Source organism: Cornus florida, unplaced genomic scaffold, assembly GCF_030987335.1.
Source record: "Cornus florida cultivar Cherokee Brave unplaced genomic scaffold, ASM3098733v1 CherokeeBrave_3.0.0_Hap2_Chr10, whole genome shotgun sequence".
Classification (NCBI taxonomy): Eukaryota; Viridiplantae; Streptophyta; class Magnoliopsida; order Cornales; family Cornaceae; genus Cornus; species Cornus florida.
In genome coordinates this window covers 76,730,408-76,746,034 of record NW_026775580.1, presented here as the reverse complement: position 1 = coordinate 76,746,034, position 15,627 = coordinate 76,730,408, and the positions used below count along the sequence as shown (strand labels likewise).

The 15,627-nt window shown below is 35.3% G+C and overlaps 1 protein-coding gene across 3 annotated transcripts; it reads left to right on the top strand.

The window, feature by feature from the left end:
* Positions 1-1,198: 1,198 nt before the first annotated feature.
* Positions 1,199-15,343, top strand: LOC132276557 (WD repeat-containing protein DWA2). Of its 3 annotated transcripts, none has more exons than XM_059778023.1 (14): positions 1,199-1,417; positions 1,524-1,607; positions 1,711-1,843; positions 2,344-2,455; positions 5,245-5,344; positions 6,801-6,928; positions 10,435-10,504; positions 12,457-12,545; positions 12,752-12,797; positions 12,897-12,970; positions 13,060-13,133; positions 13,206-13,264; positions 14,023-14,084; positions 14,159-15,343. In XM_059778023.1, exons 1-13 carry the CDS (start codon positions 1,373-1,375, stop codon positions 14,062-14,064), a joined length of 1,056 nt encoding a protein of 351 aa, XP_059634006.1. In that variant the 5' UTR covers positions 1,199-1,372; the 3' UTR covers positions 14,065-14,084; positions 14,159-15,343. The 3 variants fall into 3 exon arrangements, with proteins under 3 accessions (XP_059634006.1, XP_059634005.1, XP_059634004.1); XM_059778022.1 differs by having other exon boundaries at positions 13,057-13,133; positions 14,212-15,343; XM_059778021.1 differs by having other exon boundaries at positions 13,057-13,133.
* Positions 15,344-15,627: the final 284 nt, after the last annotated feature.

Genomic DNA, 15,627 nt, shown 5'->3' with positions numbered 1-15,627 from the left:
TAATCATTTACACAAGGGTATTTTAGCAGACTGCAAAACGAATACGCGTTTTAGCTTCTGGGATCGGACGGTATTGGGCGCCGCTTTGTTTGGAATGCTGGATTTGATGGGACTTGGATTTGAAGACAGGATTTCCTTTGTTTGGAACCACAGAATTACAAATGGGATTTGATAATTATAGGATTTCAAATCCTTTTTTAATTGCGTTTCAAATCCAGCCTAAAACGCTAGGATTTCACGGGATAAATATTCATTAATTATATATTTGTTTAATTAACTCTCCAACCCTTCTTCTTATTAAACCCTATCCTATTAAATATCTACTACCATATCTCAACCTCTAATGTTTCGCTCCTCTTCTCTTATTTAACTAAATCCATGCTATTACTTGGTCGTTCTCTATATAATAATACCATTGTTTTAACATATCTATTTTTTTTTGGTATGCCTCATTATGGATTTATCAAAATTACCAAAAGTTTGTGTTTAACAGATTGATCCATCACCACTTTTGTATTCTTGTAATTGAAAAATTTACAATACAGAATTTTATAACCAAAAGTCATACTCCAATCCTCCATAATTAACACCAATTTTTTTATTTTTTATTTGGTATACTCCAGTATTATAATACATAATTGCTGCAATCCTCCATAATTTACACCATTTTTTTTGTTATTAGATCTACCATAATACAATTGTATAACCAAAAGTCTGCGTTTACCAAATTGATCCACCACCTTTAAATTTTTTTACTTATGACCAAAAGTTATGGAATCCAATACTTTAGTATTTGTGTAATTAAAAATTTAAACGAATAGAGTAGAATTTTATAACTAAAAGTAATATTATCCAATTCGTTAGAATTCACAGATAAGTCATTTATATATATATATATATATATATATATATATATATAAATATATATTTTATAATAAAATAAATATTTCATTTATTATTTAAACAAGGGAAAAAATGATATTATATATTTTTTTATTCAAAATCTCATTTTAAATTTAATTTGTTCCAAACATATAAATAGAATTTCATTTTAATTCCAATAAATTCAGATTCTTTTTACAAATCCTAAAATAATTGACTCCAAACAAAACGTTTATTTGTAAATCAAAATAGCCCTCAAACGACGCCGTTAAAGCCACTTTTCATTACCCTCATGAGTCGCACAACCAACATTTGTAATTCCAATAGAACCACTATTGGACCTTGATAGTAGATCTGCAGGCATGCTCTCAGCGGGCTCCGAATCCGATACTCAAATGCTGATATAATCATTTAGACGGGTATTTTAGCAGACTGCAAAACGAATGCGCGTTTTAGCTTCTGGGATCGGACGGTATTAGGCGGTGCAACTATGCAAGGAGGATCAACTGGCATCGGTTATGGTCTCAAATACCAGGTCAAACCTAATTTTGTTTCTTGAAATTTCTTCAAAATCTTTCACATCTTTTACGATATGTACTCCGAAACCCTAATCCTGAGTCGTAATTACTTCTCTCTCACAGGCTAGATGCATTGCAGACGTCAAAGCCGACACCGATCACACTAGTTTCATTACTGGCACTCTCAGTCTCAAAGAAGAAAATGAGGTTCTGATTTTCTTTTATTTTTGTAAAAAATTTCTCAGCTCATATATAACACAGTGGAGTTGTAATTTGACCTGAATCTGAATGAATTGAGAATCTATGTCAGGTGCATTTGATTAGGCTTTCATCAGGAGGAACTGAACTCGTATGCGAGGGTTTGTTTTCGCACCCGGACGAGATATGGGACCTCGCTTCTTGCCCATTTGATCAGCGCATCTTCTCCACCGTCTTCTCTTCGGGTAACAGATCGACTCCATTTTGTGATTTCTTTAAAGTTGTGATTTTTATTGGATGCGAAAAACGCAATGTCAATAATTACCTAGAAGATCCATAGACATGTCCAAGAAGTCATTGTAATGGGTTACTTTCCCGGGAATCGTTTGCCTCCAATTCGATTGCAGGCACATGAGATTAAGGAATTGTTTGTTACAGTTCATGAAAATTAAACTCTGATTAATTAGATTGATTCTAAGTATTACAAGCTTGACTTTCACAATGTATTAAGAATTTAAGAGTAATTAGTTCGATTCAAATATATTTGTTTTTCTTGCAATTTTAGTCAAAACAAGTGAAACCCAAAATCTGTAGCCCTTCACTGTCCTATATTGGCTCCTTAACTATTGATTATTTCAAGATTCTTTTTGAAGTACGTATTGCAGTCATTCATTCTCTAGAAGTTAAGTGATAGAAATAGTGAAGATAGATGATGGTAAATGGATACTGTGTTGTGTTATTGAAGGTGAATCGTATGGAGCAGCAATATGGCAGATCCCTGAGCTATATGGCCAGTTAAATTCTCCTCAGTTGGAACGTATTGGCTCTCTGGATGCTCATAATTCTAAGATTAAATGGTGAGTTCATTATCCATGTCAATTATGCTATTTAGTTAGGTAGACTAATAATACATGATATCAATTGGTAGATTAATGGTTCATTAGCCTTTTGTTGTTGTTGTTGTGGAGTTGGGCACCCTATAAGAAAGAATTTTATAGATTTCAAAGAAATGTAGAAAAGGAAGCATAATCAGATTCAAAACTTGGTTGGTCAATCTCAAGGAGCAAACTCCTTGCCACACCACAAGGCCTATATGAAAACAGAACAGAAAAACAGGTGTTGCTTTAATTAGCATATTACCTATGATAAAAGGCCAATCCACCAACTTTGTGCGTCTCATAATTATTAAATTATAGGAGTTCATATCAAGGGCTCTAAAAATCTTCATTAAAAATATAATTATAGGATGTATTGGTATCTGAACACTCTTGAGAGCAACGAATCTCCCTTGCTCTCTTCTAAATGCTAATCAGAGTTAAAGAATCTTTTGGACCTTCTTGATTCAGTTCTAGAAAATAATTTTTCAAGGACTTTGAAAACAGAAAACAGTTTTACGAGAATTATAAAAGACTTATCTCTGAAGTTCAGGCCTTTTCCTTACTCAATTTGCAGAGAATGGTTTTAAATTATTATTTTTTTAACTAAATGAATTGTTAAACTATTTTTCTTTTCCATTTCTCCGAGAATAGAAACAATTTTCAGAAAACTGACATAAGTAGGTCCTTAGGTTATGGAGGAAGGTTGTTTCTTGTCGGTTTGGAGAGGAGAGGGGGGGTTGGTCGGCTAGACCGATTAGGTCGCCTGTCGGTGTGGGGTGTTGGAAATCCATTGGGAGAGGTTGGGACGATTTTTCAAAACACATTAGATTCAGAGTCCGGAAAGGAAGGGATGTCCGGTTTTGGGAGGATGCTTGGTGCGAGGACCGTCCTTTGTCTCATTTGTACCCGAGGTTGTTCAGGATTGCTGTTGATAGACATGTTATGGTTGCTGACTACTATCGCCTTGATAGTGGTAGGTTGACGTGGGATGTTCGGTTCCGGCGCTCCTTTCAGGATTGGGAGGTGGATGATGTCATTGGTTTGTTGGACCTTCTGTATAGACAGGAGATGGATGGCACCGGGTCGGACTCTCTAATTTGGGTGCCCTCTCCTCAGGGGAAGTTCCAAGTCCGGTCCTATTTTTACCAGCTTTCAGATCTTCGCGAATCCACCTTCCCGTGGAAAACGGTCTGGCGCTCGATGGCTCCTCTTAGGGTGGCTTTCTTCGTGTAGACTGCTGTTTGGGGCAAAATCTTGACTCTTGACAACTTGAGGAAGAGACGACATGTTATCGTTAACCGGTGTTGTATGTGCGCGAATGATAGAGAGTCTGTGGATCATCTTCTCTTGCACTGTCCTGTTGCTCACGACTGCTGGAGCCTTTCTGGGGGGTGGGAGTGCGCGTTCGTCATTTCTGGAGGGTGATTCCTTTTTGCATATGGTGTAGTTTGTGGAACGAACGCAATCGAAGATCTTTTGATGGGGAGGGGATTTCCATTGGAGCGTTGAAGTTCGCTATTCTTTGCTCTCTTTTTTGTTGGGGCATGGGGAGAGATTGTATTTCCTTGGATGAGATCATGGACTTTGTGGGGTCATTGGGTTCATAGATCTCATCTTCTTCTCTTTTTTTCAGTCTTGTACTGTCCTTGGGACGCGTTCCCCTTTTGAACACATTTTATTACAATTTACTTATAAAAAAAAAAAATTTCTTTCTTTTCTTTTTCCTTGATATTTGTATAATATTCAGAATCTATATATTGATAGTTTCTGTTAATTAGTAAGTTCTATTTTGTTTTTAATTATATTTAAAACAATAGTGAACTGTCTAAAACTTTGGCCCCCCCCCCCCCCCCCCCCCCCCCCGGGCCCAACCCACACAGCCACCACCACCACAACAAACAACACACACAGTAATTCTCACTGTAAATAACTGTTAGGAAATCTGCTTGCGTGCTGATATTAGAAACCTAGCAGGGGTGCATATTCCCTAGAAAACCCAAGGGTATTCAACCATGTGCATTTTCTTGATTCCTTAGGAGGGGTGTCAAACGATCTGGGTTGATCCTGGCGCCCGTTCTTCTAAAAATTAGCTGCATCATCCCATAGTTGTTAAAGGCTCAAGGCGCACTAAGATGCCAAATGCCTTCTGGAGCTTAAGCGCAAGGCACAGTATGAAGCGCGAGCCTAATCGAAGTAAGGCGTGTGTGTATAATAATGCATATTTAAACATATATTATTATATATATTCATAATCAAACAGCAATTGCGGTTAATGTAAGTAGTGAACCATAAATTTATGAACTTTGTCAAATATTTTAGAAGGTTAAACAATAAGATATATGATATAGAACCTTTTAATTTACTAGTCATCAAATAAAAAAGAAAATGATATAATTAAATGATTAAAAAATACAAGGCACGTCCTTTTTTTTGCCTGGAGCCTACAAAAAAGTGTGAGCCCGAGAGCTTTATGTGAGCCTGATTGAAGGGGCCTGGCTCGTAGTAGGTTGAGGCGCTTTAGCTGAGCCTTGACGAGTCTGGGGCTTTTTGGAGCCTAGGCGCGCCTTTAACAACTATGCACCATCCCAAACTTGATCCAAATTCTTATTTATCCTCTTTAAAGAGCTTCATTTCTTCTTTGTTTTTTTCATTTTTTAACTTTTGGTCCTCAATGAAGAAATTTTATATTTCATGTAGAACCTTTTATTCCTTGATTCCCCCACTCCTCTCCTCACGTGACCACTAAATCTATTGTACATACTTGACAGTACACTCTGGTGGCCATCTGGAAGGCATGACAAGTTGATCAGTATTGATGAGCAGAACCTCTTTTTGTGGAGCTTAGATTCTGCAAGAAAGACTGCACAGGTATGGTTTAGAATTCTCGGAGTCATCTCATGTCTATATATTATCATTTTATAGGAAAAGTGTCGAAGCTTTGTCGTAGCTCTATCTGGGTTGTTAAGTTTCCTCTGATTTTTATGATGCATTGCTGATTATCTCTATGCATTTCTGCTAGTAAGTACCTTAGATCTTCTATTGCTTTTGATTGCATTAGGTTCCAAGTTTCCTAGTAACTTCCTCATGAACACACATCTTCCTTTGTTATTTGGATTCTTGAAGAATGGTTTGGTTTCATATGACCATCTTGGTATCATTACTAAGATTTTGAGAGAATTCAAACAGAGAAAACAAAAATCAAACAAGACAAAAAACTAATTAATTGATAAGTGGGAAATTCTAATCTGTAGTTGGACAAGATGCTGTTCTTTTTCAAATGGAGTGGAAAACTGTAAGGAGATGACGAATGAAGGTCATTGCCAGTAAAAAGCTTCATGCTTTGGAAGAGAGCTTATATCATTGGCAATGCAGGAAATTTCAATTACCTGTGAAGATAGTAAGAAGTGCCATGGGAAGAGGGAGATGATATTTTAGTAAATTGGACATTTTTTATTATAGTTTGGGAAAATAGGATTTTCAGGTCAACGTATATTGATCAAAATTGAACAAATTAGCTATTTCTTTCTTTCCTTCTTAAATGTATTTATTTGCAGTTGCAACCAAATGAGATCTCACAAAAGGAAGACTTACTACCTGTGGTGTCATTATTTTTCAAAATCTTATCTATCCGAGGAATCTTTTGGATATGTCTCATTTCGAACGCTTTTTAAAACTGGTGAAGATTTTTTTATTTTTCCTATATTTATTTATTTAGTCTTAACACATCGTATTGCAAGAATTATTAAGAATGTTTCATGAAAAAATTCCCCAGATTACCTAGTCGTGTTTCCCATGGTTCCATGTTACGTTTTCTCCATTTGGTCTTTTCTTTTCCCTTTAAATTTACTCTCCACTCTTTCTCATGTTCCTGTGTCCCCAGTTTCACCCCCACTGCCTTCCAACATACTAATCGACAAATGGGGATAATTGTTTTCAAGTCATTTCTCATCCCATCTTATTGATTGCCTAGAGGTCTAGTATTTTCTTGCTCTTTGGAAATTCAACTCTCTTTTAATGTGGGGACAAATTCTTTTGAAGATTTCTGCTTGATCTAGTTTTTATTATTAACTTTGTTAGAATGAAGAAATTATTGCATCCTGTATAATTCTATATTAGTAGTCATATCTCTATATATCCTTGTTTTATATCGGTAGTTTGTGGTTTTATTTATTTATTTTTTGGGTAATTCATCTTGGCATATTCTAAATGCCATATTTTTTGTAGCAATTGCTAGAGACTAGAGAGATCCTAACATCAAAGTGATAGTCATGTTGCTTTTGAATTGTTGGGCTGATTCTTATTCACGTCTTGCTGTGAAATGTAGGTACAATCACAGGAGTCATCTGGCATGCTTCATTACCTATCTGGTGGAGCATGGGATCCACATGATTTGAATGCTGTTGCAGCAACATGTGAATCGTCAATCCAATTTTGGGATCTGCGGACAATGAAGTATGCTTTTTTTTTCTTTTTTTTTCACCCACCCCACATGATCACACGCGTTCTCATCTTCTTAGTTGAGCTTTTATGAAAAGCATGTAGAGGTGACTATCAGATTCATTGAACAAGCTGCATTCACTGCATGCTTGACGACAATTAACATAGTAAAAATTTGGGGTATTTATAACTAATTTAACTTCAATGAAATTGTTAGGATGGCATAATTGCGACCAAGGAAAACATTTTCTTAGTTTGCACTATTTGTATAGATAATTTCTTATCAAATTACTAAATCACTGATTGGCAAAGAATCAATAAAGTATCTTCAATTGTAACTAAATCACTGATTGGCAAAGAATCAATAAAGTATCTTCAATTCTAACTAAAGTTTACCAATGTGGAACTGCCAGTGGTGTCAATATTTTTCTGTGTTACGAATTAAATCGGCAGAAATTTCTTGTGTGTACACCAATAATCCTTCTTGCTGTTATAAATTCCTTGTTTACAATAGAATAGAATTTAGATCACCAACCCTTGTGACAGAGTAGCATTTTTAGTGTGCCTATAAATTAAATCATTCTTTAGCAATTATAAATTTAAATCATACTTGAAGATATTTGAAATGTATCTGTGTGCACTCTTCCTTTCTGACCATGTGTTGCATGTGTTTATGACATCATTGTACATCAACTGTGGTTAAAGCTCATCTTTACATTGTTTTGGAGAGTAAATGAAAAGCAATTAATTTTGCTTTAGACTCCTTAATTTTTTCCGCCCTGTTGTATTGTTTACATCAACTTTTTTCCTCAATAATTTGAACAAATTTTGGATGTCAACTGGGCGGCGGGTATGGGACCCGCCCGCCTAATACATCGACAGACCTGTCCCGCACCGCCCGCCCGCATGACATAGTGTCCCATCCCTAAACTTGTATATACTTGATGCGCCCGTCCCCGCCCTGTCTCGCCCCAGTTGCAATGGAATAACCCATTCAGGAGTAATTGAATTGAAATTTCAATGGTGGGAGGTAGGGTTTTAGCGTGTATATGTGTGTATGTGAAGAGAAAAAGAGAGTGGAATAGGGTTTAAATATATACAAGTTAATTTTTAGAGAGAGAAGACACTTCAACCAAGTCATTGAATATTGGGAAAACTACACTTAAGTAGATTTAGGAGCCTTAAATAACAAATCAGTCTATTTTTAAAGTTAATTTTTCAATTTGGTCGAGTTAGGTAAAATAATTACATATGCATTAAAAACTATTATTTAGGTCCAAAAAACCCTCTAAATTTTTATTTCAAAATACCAAAATATCCTTCCTAAATCAAATATTTCTTTCATTCATAAAATTTAGAAAAACAAGATTTTTGAGTTGACTTTCAACTTGGCATTTTTGCATATGGCGTGTATATTACCAAAATAAATAAAATAAAAACAACATATATATATATATTATAAATTTTGTGCAAAAAACTTTTAACGATATCTCCTAATCCATATGGTTCAAACCTGCAAATATCAATTTAGAAATATACAAATAATTTAGTGAAAATTCATTATGTATAGATTTTTTTTTTTCACTAAGTGGAAATTCATCCTATATACATATATATATTTATATAATTTTATTTGCACATAACTTTAATCATATCTCCTAATTCATACCAATATAAACCTACAAATGTGAAAGTTTTCCTATGAATATATATATACACACACACATACAGTACGCACGCACAAGAGAGGGAGATCATGAAAAAACTAAATGGTTGCTTTAGTAAATGGTGCACTAGCAATCAATTTTTTGTTTTTGTTTTATAAAACAAGTGTAATTAATTGAGCCAAAAAATTGATGATAATTTCAAGGCATGCAGCACAACAAAGACGATTTATATATTCTTGAGTTTAATTATATTTTTCCTTTTGGGGACTAATCTTTGATTGCCCCTTTTTTACTATATTGAATCTTTTTTATTATTTGTATAAGTTATCGTGTTTGTATATATGAAAGTTGTAGCAATATGGTTCAAAGTTAAAGGAAAGAAATTATTTAAAGAAAGTACTTGATTTTAGGGGAATAATTTTTAGTATTTTGGAATAAGTGTTTGGAGGGCATTTTGGACCTAAACAATAGTTATTGATGCATATGTAATTATTTTATTTAATTCAATCAAAGTGAAAAATGAACTTTTAAAATAGACCATTTTGTTATTTAAGGCTCCTAACTCTATATAAATGTAGTTTTCCCTTGAATATTCAAGTAAGTTAAGTAACTCACAGATCATGAACATCTAAGATATTAAAACCCACTCAAACTATAGAACTTATTGAGTTTGATTTGAAACAATTACCAGAAAAATTACAGCTCAACAAGAAGATGCACATGGAGCGAAAAATATGTTACAACAATGGCGGTGAAATCACAAAAATTGGGACAGCACTACCGTGATCCCCTTTCATTGTCTCTTTCAATCTCCCAACTGTAGTCCTTGGAGCCAAAATGAGAGGAGATTGTTTGGAGAGTGTAGAACAAACTGAGAGAAGAAGAGGCAAGACTGCGATGGAAGTAAATGTAAGAGGTTTTAACCCTAAAGAACATAATTTGTATATATATTATATACAAAGAGATATTTGGGGAATAGTAAAAGTCTATTGCAGATATACAAAGAGATGTTTGGGGAATAGTAAAAGTGTAGTACAAATGTATTTGGTCATCTTTGGGGAATAGTAGACGTCTACTACAGATAATATATATATATATACAGGCGTAAGATGTTTGGGAAATAGTAAAAATATTAAAGAAGGTAAGAATATTAAATGTACCTCTGCATATATAATCGGGGCGGGGTGGGGTTTTTTCTACTAAACCCAACCCCCTAACCCGCTTCGGGTTTACTTTTGCAGAGCCAAACCCACCCTATCCTATTTTTTAACATCCCATACCCATCCCATCAGGGGCGGGGCGAGGACCTGATGGGGCAGGTAAAATTGACGTCCCTATACTAGGTAAATTCACTTATAATTGGAGCCCCCAGCGCATCCCCTTCCCTTTGCTCCTGTTATTCAGAGTGGGGCAACGCCATAACGGTTGTGCTTCCAACCTGTTTTAGTTGAAGTCAAATTTATTATTTCTGTTTTTACTCCTTTATTCATTTTTCCATTTCATTAAGAGTCATCTCTTATGTTCCAGGATTTTGTGGCTAGCCCCAACATTCTAGACCTTCATAGCTTTGGTGGTTTATTTCTTATTAGTGGGCTCTCTTCAGCTTTAGTCCTTTTCATATGCTTGATTAGGCGTGTCGAAAAACTATATTAGATATCTGTTTCTGCAGGTAAAATTGGTTTTCATGTTAAAGTGCCTCTTCACTGTAAATACACAAGTTTATCCTTTGCTTAACCTCAAGATATTGTTTTTGTGGGTTGGAACTGCTAAATATGAACTTCTTTGCCTTCAATGGATATTAGTTTATTATTTGAGACTTTATTCATGCTATTAACACCACAGTCATATTTACAGGAAAACAAATTCAATTGAGCACGCTCATGTCCGTAACGTAGATTATGACACCAAGAAGAAGTATATACTCGTATGTATTCATGAATTCACTCAAGCAGACTTTTCTATTTAATTATTTTGCAAATTTTCATAGTACTGATATCTCATTCTGATTCACGAATGAATAGATACTTACATGTTAACTATCACATCATATTGTGTTCCCTGCATGTATAAATTATGTATGTGTAGATTACACAGTTATAATATGGTGTCACTTTCGGCTGGGGAAAAAAAAAATGTAGTGTTACTTTCATGTGGTTGTTGGATTATGTACAGTAGGATAATTAAAAATAATAGGAGCTGGTGAGATTATTTATTTTTAGAGTTTTATTTTCTCTCAATGGCCTCATCCTTTTACAAATATACTTTTTGTGTTTGTTCCAATTTAAAGGACGGGCGTTTCCATTCATTTGCTGTTATAATGTATAGAATCATTTCATTGTTGTGGAATCTCCAAAGGCATTCTTTACATGTTGGTCGACCTTCTCACTTAAAAAGAAAAAAAAGGATGAAAGACATCAAAAGCCACCAAAGATACACTAATATCATACATGGATATTTAGAATAATATCAAAAGGCAGGCACTCAAGCAAGACCTGTCAAAGAAATGGCAACAAAAAAAAATCCCTCTTTCTCCTTCAAAATGACAAGTCCTAGCCACTTGCACTGGTCTAAGACTGTTGCAGTGGGCTCTATGATCTTGGTGCGTGGCTGCAATGTGATGCATTACCCCATGTTATAGTTCTGCATCCCAAAAGCATTCTCTCAACCTATCTGCCATGACTAAAGTGTGGCCTTGGCTTGCAGTGTAGCCAAGGACTGTGCCATAGATCGATGTCCCAAAAGCAATTTTCTTAACCGGGCTGCCACACTATGGTGTGGCCATGGCCTGCTGTGTAGGGGAGCATTGTGATATTCCTTAGAAATCTTGTAGTGCATTTTGCTTGCCATGTTTATGTCGTACAGTGTAGCATCATAATCCCTCGACTGTATGGCCCTACTCCAAGGTGCATTACGGCCATGTGAGTCTTATATGAGAACTCTTGTTCTACAATCCTGCAATTATGATGTATTGCTATCCGCAGTATGATCGTGTCACAACATTAGGGTGTACTGCATGTTATCTTTCTCATGGGTGAATGATTGTAATTTATATGCAAAACAGTGTGGTCCAATTAACTACAAGATAGTTCATGACATTGTGTAATTGTCATAGTGTGAGCAAGCACACGCCATAATCCTTGCAGTTATTATTTGTTCGAGGATGTGCTGTGAGATATCTCATATCAGGATAGTTGGGTTATCTTAACTTGGCGGCTTATCCACTTAAATTAGGAGCAAGTCAGATTGTATCTCAAGCTACCAATATCTTACCCATGGACCTGCATGGGCATGATGCATGTAATGCCTTGGATTGCACTCGACAAAGATACCTCAGAGAAGGACATGTGGCACTTAGGTTCATCTGGCAAAATATTCTAGCTAACTAGCATATACGGATTCTACTACAAGTACAATTATTCTCCCAATACAATTGGGTGAAGAAGATTACTCGATGACTGCTAAAAGACACTTTCTAGACATTGCCTCATTCTCCAATCCTCCTCCTCCTCCTCTCTCTCTCTTCTGCCTTAATTTTCTCCTAACAACCACCTCCAAATGGACCCTTATATATTTATTTTACCTTAGAAATGCTTATTTTGGAGAAGAAAAGGGAAAGAATATGGGCAATTAAATGCAATTGCAAAATGCAATTGAATTGTTCTTTGCATCCATTGACCAGATGCCTCTTGTTTTCCCACCTTTTCATTAGTTCCACTTATAATATTAGTGGAGAAAGGAGGAACTAAAATCTCTCTTCAGAATTAACTGTTGTTGAGATCTGCACCTGGTTTCAAAATTTCTTTAATCAGATGAGTTTACTTTCATTTTCTAATTTTTGTCTGTTTAATATTTATAATACCGTACCCAATTTTACAGGTAACTGCAGAGGATGAATCTGGGATACACATATGGGATCTTAGAATGCTTAAGGTTCCTACTGTGGAGCTCCCTGGACATGCACACTGGTATCATTTTAACCTAATGCTACAAAGCTGCTCTTTTGCATGTTATAATGCTTTCCTAGATGTGGTTAAATATAATTATGGGTGTTAATCATGTAATATCTATGGAATTTTGATGTCTTTAATTGGTTAAGTTCTTCATTAAAACATGTTTCTCGTTTGCATGTGCTTGATGGTAGTCTAATGACTCTTTTTGATCTTCTTGGCAGGACATGGGCTGTTAGATGTAATCCTGAATATGAAGGGCTGATCTTGGTTCTCTCTCTCTCTCTCGTCTACCCCACAAACAGGCATACATAAAAGTACTAATCTGTTTATTTACCTATAAATTAAACGACATTTAAAATTTTGCAGAGTGCTGGGACAGACTCTGCTGTCAACTTGTGGTTGGCTTCTCCTCCTAGCACTGATGATTTGACTTCTGAAAGGTCATTTTCCTATTCTGGAAGTTTGAAATTTCTCAATTTTCATTCATTAATTTTTTTGACGAGTTTACTCGTGTTTGTGATTCTAGCAGCTTGGTTGAGTCACCTACTAAGCGGGTGGATCCATTGCTTAATTCATACAGTGACTATGAAGACAGTGTTTATGGTAACTCAATATTCTGGTTTATTGCCTAGGTTGATGCCTAAACTTGGCATGACTCTTTTCCTGAAATTGCAGGCCTTGCTTGGAGCTCCCGGGAGCCTTGGACTTTTGCATCATTGTCCTACGATGGAAGGGTAAGAACATTTCTGTTGTACAGTTGGGATAAAAATGGGAAGAGAGTCTATCCGTTGCTTAATTAAATTTTCTTATAGAAGAATACGAAATTCTAGCTCTTACACAGTAAAAGGCTCTACACCATTATAAAATGGTGAGCTTTTTATGAGGTTGGACATCCTAATACTTTCAGCTAGTTTTCTTGTAAGATTAGTGCGGTTATGCTTTGTGTGTGTAGAGATTGCCTTTACAGTATGTGTGGAGATAACTTCCAGCTTGTTTTTTATGAGGTTGAGCTTTCTCTAACACGTTTCTGTTAATCTTGCATTTATAGTATGTGTACCCAAAAAAAAATGTTAGTGTGGTTATTCTGTCTGTGTTTAGAGATTGCTCATGCAGCAATGTGCGCCTTTATCTAAGTGGTATAAGTAAAAAAAATCCGACTGTAATTTGTACAGTTTTACTGTAGTATGTTTCTGGTTAAAATAGTAATAATCATAAACAGGGAAACCAGATGTTTATAATTAGCTGAAATTGTGTTTGGTCATATGTTGACAATAGGAAAACTAATAGTACAACGCAATTGTACATCACTTCAGAATGTTGGACACAATTTTAGGTGCAGATAGTAGTTATAAATTGGACATCATCCAGCCCAATCAAAATTAAGGAACATAAATTAGATCAAGAAATCCTTTTGACAGTTGAATCTAGAATCCTTTTTAATGAGTTTGAAATGATGCTTAGATTTTCAAATTTATTTTCTTTTTCTAAACAGGTGGTTGTAGAATCAATAAAGCCACATCTACGTAAAAGATGAAGTCAAACCGCGCATATTTTGTAAGTCTTAAAACCCTCATTATCCATGTCACTTTCTTTTATGTATACTTAACACTTCTTTGCTTAAACTGCAGAATATTACTCCACATCTATGACCTTGATATCCACAGAAATCTAATGCTTTCAGTGTTGTGGACCACCTGCTATGCCGACAAGAGGTTTTTGGTTGGAGTTGGAGACTTGTTGCAAGGCATTATATTTGCCTAATCTGGTATGATGTTTCTTCCCTATATGAAGGTTCTTATCTTCGTGTGGCAGTTTTCTATGTGTTTCGATATGTCGTTGTGGCCTTTGAAATTATAGGGTAGTTGAATTGATTATACATAGGTGTGGCTCGTGGACATTGAAATTGTTTTGTCGTTTAAGCGTTACATGTATTTATATAGTAATTGAGAGGGAAAAAGGGTAAAGGAGGCCTGGCCCCCGGGGAAGCCATTCTGTTTGGTGAACGAGTGCCGTTTAACTTTGTATAATTGTCAAGTTCTTCCGACTGAAAATTGCTAGAGGGAAGCCATTCTTTTTAACATTTTTACCCATTTTCTTGATGATCATGATTTCTGAAATGAAAATTTTTATTGACCTGCCAATATATATATATATATATATATATATATATATATATATTTGGAGATTGAATTATTCAGACTTTCTTTTTTAATTTTTGGGTAAATTGCACTGACACCTCTAAAGTTTTGGTCAATGCTTCTCAGTGGACGGTCAATGGCTTTTTTTGCATTGACACCCCTGAGGTTTCAAAAAATGTACATTGACACTCTCTAGATCTCTGAAATCATATGAAATTACTTTTTAATCCTTTGACTTGTCAACAGCTTCATTTAAATCATGAAATAACAAATTTAACCTACTAACTAAATTTAATGGACCAAATTAACTTCTTTCATCTCTTTTATATATATAGATATAGTTTATATATAATAATACGTATACCACCATAATCACCTCAACAACATAAAAAAAAAAAATAATTAATTTTTTTAAATAGTCGATAATTGTACATAACTATAACCACAGCCACAACCGCTACATCCAAACATCACCAGAACCACCACCACCACACCCAAACACTACCACTACCAGAACCATTACCACTATGCCCAAACACTACCAGAATCATTGCCACTACACCCAAACATCACAGTAGAAAAAAATAAAAATAAAAATAAAAACTAGTCAACTATACTTGTCCCAAACGCCACCAGAATAATACAGCACCACCACCGCAATAGAAAAAATAAAAATAAATTTTTTGAAAAACCCTAATAATCTAGACACCACCACCACTAGAGTAAAAAAAAAATAAAAAAAAAAAATAAAAAAAAAAAAAACAATCATGGCCAGCCTAGACCTACCACAACGCCGCGGCGGGGGGTGGGGGGGGATCGGGAAGAGAAGGAATGTTGATGGCTAGGTATTAAAAGGAGAGGGAATGTCGATGGCTAGGTATTAAAAGAAGAAGAAGAAGATTATGGTAGAGAAAGAGACTTAATGATGATGGTAGTTTCGTCCATTAACAAGGTTGATT

What these genes read in the sequence shown, in the direction of transcription:
- LOC132276557 (XM_059778022.1), top strand. Translation starts at nt 1,373, where the DNA reads ATGCAAGGAGGATCAACTGGCATCGGTTATGGTCTCAAATACCAG. An exon ending in GTCTCAAAGAAGAAAATGAG is followed by an intron (nt 1,608 to 1,710) that starts GTTCTGATTTTC and finishes AATCTATGTCAG; the next exon opens with GTGCATTTGATTAGGCTTTC. An exon ending in CTCCACCGTCTTCTCTTCGG is followed by an intron (nt 1,844 to 2,343) that starts GTAACAGATCGA and finishes GTGTTATTGAAG; the next exon opens with GTGAATCGTATGGAGCAGCA.